Genomic DNA, 11,507 nt, shown 5'->3' on the forward strand with positions numbered 1-11,507 from the left:
TTTTTTAAAGAGAAAAAGAGAAATTAGCATATGGAAGTAAGCTACAACCATTTATGGAGTAGCACAAGTCTGTACATGAGCTTCTACATGTCAAATTTTAGGTGCAACAAATGCATACGTTAGAATCTATTTTGACAACCATTTACAAAGATATCAAGAGCAGAAGATGCAAGGAGATTTTTCACCAGATCCATTCTTTTAGAATGTTAGATTTGTAGAAGGAAAGATCTAAAGACAGGTTTTGTACCTTTCATACAAATTATAGACTTGCAGCAATAACAAAAAATTAATCAAGTGTTCAAGTTTATACAAATGCATACTCAACAACTGTTGACGTTTCTTTTTAAGAAATGATGTATATGCATAAATTTTCAAATGAAGGAGATCTAGGTAAGAACAAAAGCATAAAATATTCAAGGATTGTTTTACATCTGAAAATACCATAAGAGCAATTAGTCAAAACAATGACAGCAAAAAAAAAATGAAAGAGCTTTCAGTTTCGTGGAGAAAGAAGAAATTTTTCTTTCTTTTCATCAAACCATATTTTTCCTAAAATCTCTAGATCCGTATTATTGGTATAGCCAAGAGGTAAAAGAAAAGGAAGATATTTTTTCTTCATTTTGATGCAAAAATTTTCCTGTTTTTTTTTAACGAAAAAGTTCCACAAGAAAAACATGCCTTACCACAATAATATTCATAAAGAAGAAGAGCTGCTATTAGAAGCCCATAAAATCCAAAAAATGGTGATATTTCAAGCTTACAATGGCGCCATAAATTGCAGAGAAAGAAAGAGCAAAAATTCTGCTTTGAAATGGCAGAAAAATGTGCCCAGATTTCTTCACTTTTGGAGCCACAAAATGTTTGCAAATAGCAGCAAAAATGTGCATAGAAAATACCCAGGAAAGAGCAACAAATATCTTCATTTTTGAGCTAAGAGTGTGCCCAAAAATGCAAATTTTGATCTGCTATCAAAGCTCAAAAAAGGGTAGAAAATCTGCTCTTTAATGGCAGAAAAATGTGGCACGAAAAGAGCGAAAAGGCCAAGAAACACTCCAACAAGCTCCATTCTTCCAGCCAAAACCCTCTTCTTTTCTTCCCATCGCGGCAACTCAAGCTCAAGAGAAAAAGATAAAATGAAAGAATGAAATGTTTTAGGTTTTGAATAAACCTAATATCTCTTCACTCTCCATGTGAAGAGAAAGAGAAAAGGCTTTCCTTTTTTAAAAACAAAGTTTCATTTTTTAAAAAATTTACTAAGTCCATACCTACCGTGCTGAATGAAAGGCATATTTTTGCCTTTGCTTTATTTTCTTCCATTCTCCTTCAATACTCACATGGTGAGTTTATTTTTTCCAAAGTGCCAAAGTGGTGTTTTTTTTTGCCCACTTGATAAAATGTAACAAATGTTAGTTAAAGTGATGAAGTTATAAATCACTTTGCTAATATTTGGTTTTAAGGCTTAGTAATATTTATTTATTTTTAATATTATAAAAATATAAAATAATTATAATATATTTAAATATTTTTGATAAAGTTATAACTTATTATTAAGAAATTTATATTATATTGACATTATTAATTGATTTAATAGTCACTAAATAATATCAATATAATTAGTATTTATTAATAATTATTATAAATTTCTCATTTTAAAAATTAAATATTTTATAAATAATTTTCATATTTTTATATATTAAAGGTTAATAGATATCTTTGGTAAAATGGCAAAAAGATATAGAAGCAAGTTGCAGATATTTTCAAGCTGAGGAGAGTTCTTACATTTTGAAGACTTTTTGAAATATTTTGAGGGATAAGACTGCATTTATAAGGGGTCTTTATGATGATATTATCAGGCCATGACTTTTGGGCCACTTATTCCCCTTTTGAAGTCTTTGTAGGGGGTTCAAAAAGTGCCTTTTTGACTGAGCTCACCCAAGGAGTGTGGGTTTTGCATTTATGATGCAATTGGTTGTAAGATGCATAAGTATTGAGCTTTGGGCTTATTTGTAAGAGGTTCTGATTATGCAAGTATACTTTTGTGACACATCTTTGTCCCTGATATACTTGTTGTAGAATTTTGTAACTCAATTTGGAAATTAACTACAAAGTGACTGAATCTTTTGGAGTAAGTATTTTTGCAGTTTTAACCTTCTTTTATTTGTGTATCTTTGTATTCAATACATGATTGATAAAGATAATCTATGAATTTATCATTCCTCATTGTTTTGTCTCAGTTAGTACCTTTTTACAGAAGTATATGTTGTTTGCAGGTCATAGTTTGTGTCCACAATATTGTTAAGTAAAAAGTCTATTTTTCTTAATTATTATTTTTAGGACTTGATTGTGAAATACTTATGCAAGCCTATATAGAAGAGAAGTTTTCACCTACAAGATACAACCTTACAAGATTGAGATCAGTTACCTATTATGTTGTCATTTTTGGTGTATCACCTTTCCAGTTTATAAGTTCTTTTCATTTTCCTTCTATCTCTTTTCCTCCCAAGTTCTAAGTTTTTGTTTGAAGAGAAAATAGGTGATTGTCCTTAAGAAACTGGCCTAAAGCTCGAAGATTCACTCCTTTTTCTAGTACACCCACTACCCAGGAGTGTTTCCATGTTTCTCAGAGTGATTGAGTTTTATGATTCAGTCAAGGTGTGACTTTTAGACATAACATTACTATCTATCAACAGGAGAAAATCAATGTGATGCCAAGGTATGGCAAGTCAACATAGGTATGTGTGCAATATCATGTAATTTTATAGTAATATGTTACTTAATTTTGAGAACCTTTGAGATAAGGAAGTGCTTAATTTGATATTTCTTTAAATATTTTATTTAATTAGTGATATGATGGACAGATATATCTGATCATGTTTCTATGTGTACTAATCTATCGATATGATTTCGAATGTGTATGAGTGGTTGTACAGCGAAGGCGGGAGTGTGGTTGAGGTAGAGAAGGCTAGCTCATCAGAAGGGGAAGGTCAGATTGTCTCATAGCCTACACACATCACAAAGTTATTATTGTTGATTCCTTACAAACATTTGCTTCTCCCTTATCTCAAGTTAACTTTGAGTTTTGTTTCTACTTAAAGCTCTTGCGATGGAAACATAAAATGGTAGATAGTAAATCACTTATTTTATGCATTGTGATATATGACGACTAATAAATTACATTACATTACCTTAGTAGAGTAGCTACCAATGATGCATATTGTATTAGAATGCATTTAAATAAAAAAGTTGTTCTTTAAAAGAGAATGCAACATATGCCTTAGTTGTAATGAAAGTAGGTTTGATCCTGATCATTTAATTTTCTTAACTGTCTTTAAATATGATTGCAATTCTTCTATATATCAATGCATTGGGACGATGCATCTTATAAGGGAGGGAGGATGTCACAACTCATTATTTTCCTCAATGCAAATAAAGTGGAAAATTCAATGACATGTAGATTAACTAAACAAAATAATAGCCTTATTCTTCTTTTTTAATGAAACAATTAGTTAAGATATGAATTTTTATTATTCCTGATCAGATAAAAAAAGGCGAAATATAAAATTAGGTCAGTTACACTTGGGATGTTTTTCTTTTTAAAAGAAACACAATATTGTTAGAAACAGGGGAGTGGGGACTAGAATGGGAAAAATAGGGTTGTGAAGGGAGAAAATGGGAAGGCGAAAACACTTGTCACATCCTTGGAAGGAAATGATAGTGAGCTATCAAACCAGAAAATGCTAGGTTCTAGGACATTTCAAGGGATTCTCCAGTTTAGAGTTAATGAACCGTGGTACAGGTATGTGTTCTATCAAAAATTAAAACCAAAAACTTATCATGATGAACATAGATCATGATTTCAATGCTATGGTGAACTAAATGTTCCTTCTATAAGGTATGGATGTAGTTATAGAATGGTTTCAAGTTATCCATAAATTTTGCGGCAACAATAGATGTAGAATACCTTATTAAGTCTTCTAATGATGGAACTAATTGGTGTCTAGACTTATTGTGCAGATAATAGAAGAGATGAAATTATGAATAGTTCATTAGAATTGTATATGATGTATTAGAAAACCCCTCAATGGTAAGAACAACAAATTGTAAGTCATATTATATACATTTGCTTTAAGGCTTAGATACTTTAACAAATATGGTATTGTTTGTGTAAACAAAAACATTGGATAAACTGTACTATTGCATTTTGGCAAAAGGGTCAATAGCATAATATGTACATATATGCTATAGTTATTCTAGGAAAAAACATTATTGCATATGTGTATTGTAAATGACATGTTTGTTGCAAGTGTTTTGATAAGACTATATTGTGGCATTGTATTCTAGCATTAATAGACAATAGAGGAGTTGTACTAAAAAATCCTACTAGATGTTTATTAGCAATGTTAATTGAGATATAGGTTTATTTATCATGAAACTGATGAGAAACGTGTATTGCATTAGTTATTCATAGATGCTTCAATATTTTATTTATGAGAGGGATTACACTGCCCAAAATTACCTTGGCTAATGTTGTTCAACAATAGGGGTGGAAGCTCATTATTGACTAATATAAGCCTCAATATATTAGATATAAATTGAAACTTCTCAACCTAATGAAAAGGGGAACTTATAGAAGTAGGCATGGCCTATGTTTGTCTGAGATAGATTAGTTGTTGGAGCTCTAAAAATACACCAGTATGTGGAGTTTTCTTAGTGTATGATTAGATGAACACCTGGTTACGTTCTAGTAATTTGTATGCTTAAAACCCTAGTTCAACCATATTCATGATTCTGTAAGCATATTTATTTAAATGCAAATGATGAATTTTTGATAAAATTTGTATTACATGATAATTTTCTCTAAAAGGAATGGATACTTATTTGGAAACAACGTATGGAATGTCATTTTTCTGAACGCCTTTTATGTATATATAAATGTGTTGATAGAGCTAAATTCATTCACTAAAATTTCTTCTTTTGCCGACTTGAGTCCCTAAAATAGAACTAGATGTTCAAAATTGTTTTATCAAAAATCTATGAATATTGATATCTATAGGCTAGTAGTGAAGAAATGATATTTATGTTATCTCACCACTTCATATGAACTGATTGAACTTCCCTCCTAAAGGGTGTATTATACCAAGATTTTTGAATATCTTTAGCTAGCATGAAATCATTGTATGATTTATGTTGAATGTAGTTGAGTACACTCTCTCAATTATATTGTTATGTTGAATGTAGCTGAGTACATTCTCTAAATTCTATTGTTATGATGAATATATATGAGTACATTCTCTAAGTTATATTGCATTATATAGATTTTTCTATTATGAGTGCATTTAGACTCCTTATGCTTGGGTGTAATATGGCTATTCGGGATGGATGGAAATAGATACAATATGTGTTGTTTATTCTATTACTTAAATCTGGCTCTTAAAGTGCTTTGGACAAAGCCGTCGTATTTATTACATGTGTAGATATGTTATTATTTAATTGTATTGCATATGAGTAGATATGCTAGTTACTTTTTATTTTTCCCTGCCACATTTCGTGATTAGGCTACTTAGACATAGATTGAAAGTAGTATGTTGCATGGTTGCACTAAATTTATTTGATCCTCTTGTTCTGAATTGCTAGGTTTCTTGTGCCAAGGTGGGGTGTCCTTCATGTCAGGAAGGACCTCGAGGTAGCTAAAAACTCTATGGTTGGCATGGTAAAAGTGCCATGGCCACACATACATCTCAAATAGCGGATGGTCGATGACCGATGGTTGTGGAGACTAGGACTTGTAGTTGGACATAGGATCAAGACAACTTGTTCTAAAACTCTCCATGTGATGAATGTATGAAATCATCTTATATGACATTATTGATGTATTTAATCATTTTGATGGGATATAGTTATGTACTAATCCATCCATTTGTATATGTACAATCAAACATATGGATTTTATGATTATGTCAAGGATGTATGACGTGTAGGTCAACATCATGTAAGTGATATTCTATTGTTGAATTAATAAGTAATGATGTTTATTTTGATTTTGGTTATTGAACGTGGATTATCATTTGTTAATCCTTGATTACGTTTAATGATATTATTTTTTACTATTCAAACTAGGGCTTTGTTGTTTATTACTGCATTTCTAGCAAATGGTTAATGTGGCAATTGTTGAGTAGGACATGGTTCTTACATTTTGGCTAGAACTTTTCCTTTGTCAATGTTATGCCATATCTTTTGTTCATTGGTACTTTCATTTCTTATTGGTTTTAATAGAGGTTGCACCTTGTTAAAAATTGTGCTCATTCATAGGTATGCTTCCATTATTCTCCATTCATATATTTGATATTTATCTAAATATCCCCATTTTCACAATCCTCTATCCCTATCCAATATCTCAATAAGTTGTTTTTAAAAGAATACAATTGCTTTGCCAATTGTATTGGAATTGATATTTGAATTGGCAAATAACATAGGTAGAAGGGTGAAGATGTGCTTTTATGGAATTGAATTTGTGTTTTGATCACCCAAAAATCAAAGCTTTACCTCTTACAATTTATTTGAGTTTATCAGTGTACAATAAAAATCTTATGGGTCATTTAATATTAACAGTTTTACAAAACAATTTACTAAATTTTAAGTTGAAACTACAATTTCTTATCTAGTTGCTCATCCTCAAAAAAATTAGTTAAAATGGTATTTTTCCACTTTCTAATTTTATTATTTATTATTGATTTAGAACCCTTTTAATTGAAAAAACTAATATAAATTATTGACAAATAATTCTTTTTTTGACAATCAGTAGTTACTTTTTTATAGATTAACCTATTTGAAAAGTGATTGAAGCAGTGAATAAGCATTAAGTATTAAAATAAAATTTTCAACGATCTCCTTCTCTATAAACAACCTCCCCCTTTCGCCTCTGAATGTAATCAAGATGAACAACATATCGCCATCATCATTAGTTTCCATTCCTAAACTCAAAATGGTTCTTATTTTCTCTACTAAAGAACATTGAATCCTATTAATCTTGGAGCATGCTTCAAGAGCTTTGCAATACCAAGTTCCTAGAAAGTCTAGAGGAAGAGACATACTATTCACAATAATTGACTTCAAAAGATGATAAACATGTTTTCCCTCGCTCTTGTGTCTTTAAAATATTTGTAAAAAATCTCAACTTAAATTATATTGTTTAAGAAACTCTATTTTATAAAACCCTGCCTTATTGTGTTGAACACATTCAAACTTTTCTTTCCTTTGACATTTGTGGCTCCAAAACAATACAATGTTCCATAATTAAACAACCAAAAGATGTTTTTATAGGCCTAATGAGGTCAAATAAAAAATGAGTGCAACTTACATAGAAGAGCTTTGAAATCAATCCTCGGCCAAAGGTTGTCCAACAAGCGGAGTTAACAAATAAAAAGAGTCGTGTTGCACGATTATTTTGATAAACAACTCACATTAGGAGGAGATGCTTATATGTTTATGATCAAGTTGATTCCAAAGAATCAAGGAAGCTTGTAGATGTAAAAAATGGAACTTGCAGGTGAAAGGGGGAATAACCATTTATTGGGGCATGTTTTTTACTTCTATGCAATAGAAGGAGAAGGCAAAGTGTCACTAGAATTTGTGAGGTAGGACAGTTAGTGTATCGTGGTAAGGTGTAAACACTAATTTGGTAATATATGCTACTTCCAGAGATGTTCTAGAATTTTGGTTTATCGGGATAAGACTTTCTTTAATTCAAGTGCTCTAATTAGATGTATACCATGACTTATTAGAATACACTACTTCCGAAGATGTTTAACCACGTGCAACTATTAGATATACTCTTTGCACCTATTCTCAGCGCAAGCACTAGTTATTTTTTTATTTTTTTTAAAACATATTACATATAATATATTATATTATATATTGAAACATTTAACTTGAGAACACAGCTTGAAAAAACAACTTATGTACAATCTATTCCAAAAATCTAAACTAAATTAATAACTAAATAGTTTTATTGTTTAAATATTATAAACATATTACAACCCATTCCATAAAATCATTGTCCTCGGGTGTCTATAAACTTTGTGTTATAACTACTCCACCATTAACACAAAAATTAAAATCCTCCCACAAAGAGGCTAAAAACTTTTGAATGGTGGGCAATGATCCATGATAGGATAGAATGTCAATTGGTGGCAGAAAATGAGAGGAACATCATTTCCGGTTAAGTGCAGGGCGTCTCAGAAGTGACCATGGATCATGCCTTGTTCCTTCACCACGATTCTCCAACTCTCTTCTCCGTTGGGGGCACCCAAAATCTCATTTTTTGTGCACGATCTGTCAAAGCATTGAAATGCAGGGGATTTCCCAATATTCCTCAGTTCGAAAAGCTCTCATTAAGAGCAGGTGTGCGACCGTTTAATCTTCCAGGCAAGCGAGTTTATGATAAAAGAGGGCTTTACAGCAGCAAGGTGAACGCTTCAAGCACCCAAATACCTCTGCAAGAATTCAGGAGTAAATCTCCTGAGGACGTGAATGTTTTAGTAGTTGGATCGACTGGCTACATTGGCAAATTTGTTGTGTTGGAGTTAGTGAGAAGAGGATTCAATGTGTTTGCCGTTGCCAGGGAAAGAAGCGGCATTGGGGGAAAACTAGGAAAGGAGGAGATCAAGGAAGAATTGAAGGGCGCCCAATTGTGTTTTGCAGATGTGACCGACATGAAATCCCTTGAAACAGCAATTGCTGATCAGAGTATTTCCGTTGATGTAGTTATATCCTGCTTGGCTAGCAGAAATGGCGGCATCAAGGATTCATGGAAGATTGATTATGAGGCTACCCACAACAGCCTCATTGCAGGAAAGGCGGCAGGGGCATCACATTTTGTTCTTCTATCCGCCATTTGTGTGCAAAAGCCCCTTCTGGAGTTTCAAAGGGCCAAGCTCAGATTTGAAGATGAATTGCGGAGAGAGGCAGAGAATGGAGGGATTACTTACAGCATTGTTAGGCCCACGGCATTCTTTAAAAGCTTGGGAGGTCAAGTAGAACTGGTTAAGAGTGGGAAACCCTATGTGATGTTTGGGGATGGAAATCTTTGTGCTTGTAAGCCCATTAGCGAATCAGATTTGGCTTCGTTTATTGTGGATTGTAGTTTAGACGAGGATACGATCAATAAGATTCTTCCAATTGGTGGCCCTGGCAAGGCCTTGACTCCATTGGAGCAGGCAGAGATGCTGTTTAGGCTTTTGGGCAAAGAACCCAAATTATTGAAAGTGCCCCTGGGAACAATGGACTTTGCTATTGGGTTGTTGGAGTTTTTGCAGAAGGTTTTTCCTTCTTTGGAAGATGTGGCCGAGTTTGCAAGGATTGGGAGGTATTATGCCGCGGAGAGTATGCTAGTTTGGGATCCACAAACGGGGGAGTATGATGCTGCTGCAACACCCAGTTATGGAAAGGATACTCTTGAGGACTTTTTTGATAAGGTTTTAAGAGAAGGAATGGCGGGTCAGGAGTTGGGAGATCAGGCAGTGTTCTGAGTGGTGTTTTTTTTTTGGGTCTCTTAGATCTGCAGTCTTGGGTGGTGAACTTCATTAAAAATTTCCATTTCATTTCATTTTTCTTAAATCTTAACTTATACTTGTGGATATGGCTCTCTAGTGGCTTGTTGGATGGATGTGTTATTGTTTTGATAGGTAATAGCTGAAATTAAGGTTAATTATTATTATTTGTTGTGATTAATTATTGTTATTATTTGTTAAGGTTGAGTGGACTCAAACCCAAGACTTATGAAAAGAATTACCTTTTTCTTCTTGTAGATAATTGCCTAAAAAATAATGTGTCATTGTTAAATCTCTTCCTCCTTAATCAATATTTGGATAGGTCAAATGAAAAACAATGTGTGATCTATCACTTTTTTTTTCATAAGCAAGTGTTTATATGCCCATTCCATTCAAAAATATGGTCTATGCTTTATTTCCTAATTTTGTTTATGTTTCTTCTATTCCCCATGATGTAAAAACACCTATAGTTTTTATTTGTCAAACCCTCTCTTAAAATACTTCCAAAATGACTTCCTTGGTTGTAGATACATATTTTCGGTACTTGGTGGCATTAACATACATTATTTTTTAAGTCGATAATTGTTTTTTAGAAACATTTCAGATTAAATTTTATGATCCATAAGAAAAACCAAAAAATAATATAAGATTTTTTTTTGTTTTTGCATGTGATTTTTCATTTTGAAAAATTCGAAGAGGAGTCTCAACATCATTAAAAGAGCCTCATTGAAAGCAAACCACAAATGACTGCAGTAGAAAAGGCCTCTCAAAACCTCTAGACTATTTGTTTGTTTATTGGAATGATATGCTAAGATTTAGACTATTGAACTTTTCTCGTGTTGATTTTCTGATGTTTGAATGCATATAAAGATTGTAATGTTTATAAATATTGTAGTGGAATCTATTGGATTGCAAGGTTTATGTTCTCTTAGATTGCATTTCTAGATAATGATCCCGTGCTAATGTAATTCACTTCTAATTCAATTTACTTCTTTGATTGTGCTAATTAAGACTCATATGCAAGATCCCAATTTCTAGATTTTGCCAGATTTTAAATTTGAAAATTTTAATTATTTTGAAACCTTGGATCCAAATTTGAGGTAGAATGGAAAATTTGTGGATTATGATGAAATGTAAGGATATATGATAGGGTTTTTTTAAATAGGTGAGGTTGTTTGCTAGCTTCCATACAAATTAGATTGCCTAACATATTACTTAAATACATTCTAGACAACCTAATCACAATGGACCCAAAAATACATGTGTATATAATTTTTTCCATTACATTTTTTGGTCCACTGCCCTTACAGTGTAACTTGCATGTGAACTACCATAAAAATGCATATCAAAAGTAAAATCAACAAACCAACAAGAAAATTACTATATTTCCAAACATTCAAATGATACTAATTAACTTTGTAGGTGATATATATCATGAATATGCTTCATGTATAATCATATGGCTATGAGTGTTCCACCTCAAGCACCCACCATAAAAAAAGCTATATTTGCAACAATTAGTACCTATCAAGCACTTTAAAGTGAATAGAAATACAACTTTTTAAATAGTTGTCAAAAAAAGAAACTTGAGTAGGGTGAGAGACTTCACCTATTCTAGGAATTGATAAAAAGATTTTAATTATGCATAAATGTTAAAAGCCTATGAAAATAGGGATTAACATAAAAGGGGTCTATCTTGATAGAGATAACAAAGGTCTTTCAGGATTTAGAAGTCATCAACCTTGTCCATCCGTTAATTAATTTGAGCCCTAATGTTATTTGTAATCTATTCATAAGAGGTAAATTGTTTTACCAACGGAGGTGAAAGAACTCATGCAAAGGAAAGTTCTATAGTTACCATTTGTCTCTTGGGAAAAGGACAAAAAAAAAATAGGCTCCTCATTTGGAATCTCTTATTTTGAAGTACTTTTATGATAGTCATTATGGATTTAGATGTCA

At 32.2% G+C, this 11,507-nt stretch overlaps 1 protein-coding gene across 1 annotated transcript; it reads left to right on the top strand.

The window, feature by feature from the left end:
• The first annotated feature begins 8,084 nt into the window (after window positions 1-8,084).
• PCB2 (NAD(P)-binding Rossmann-fold superfamily protein) lies at window positions 8,085-9,715 on the top strand. The gene has a single exon (XM_089800796.1). It carries the CDS (start codon window positions 8,247-8,249, stop codon window positions 9,525-9,527), a length of 1,281 nt encoding a protein of 426 aa, XP_089656922.1. The 5' UTR covers window positions 8,085-8,246; the 3' UTR covers window positions 9,528-9,715.
• The last annotated feature ends 1,792 nt before the right edge of the window (window positions 9,716-11,507 follow it).

Source organism: Cupressus sempervirens, chromosome 9 (assembly GCF_028749045.1).
Source record: "Cupressus sempervirens isolate cs-2001-9-10 chromosome 9, ASM2874904v1, whole genome shotgun sequence".
NCBI lineage: Eukaryota > Viridiplantae > Streptophyta > Pinopsida > Cupressales > Cupressaceae > Cupressus > Cupressus sempervirens.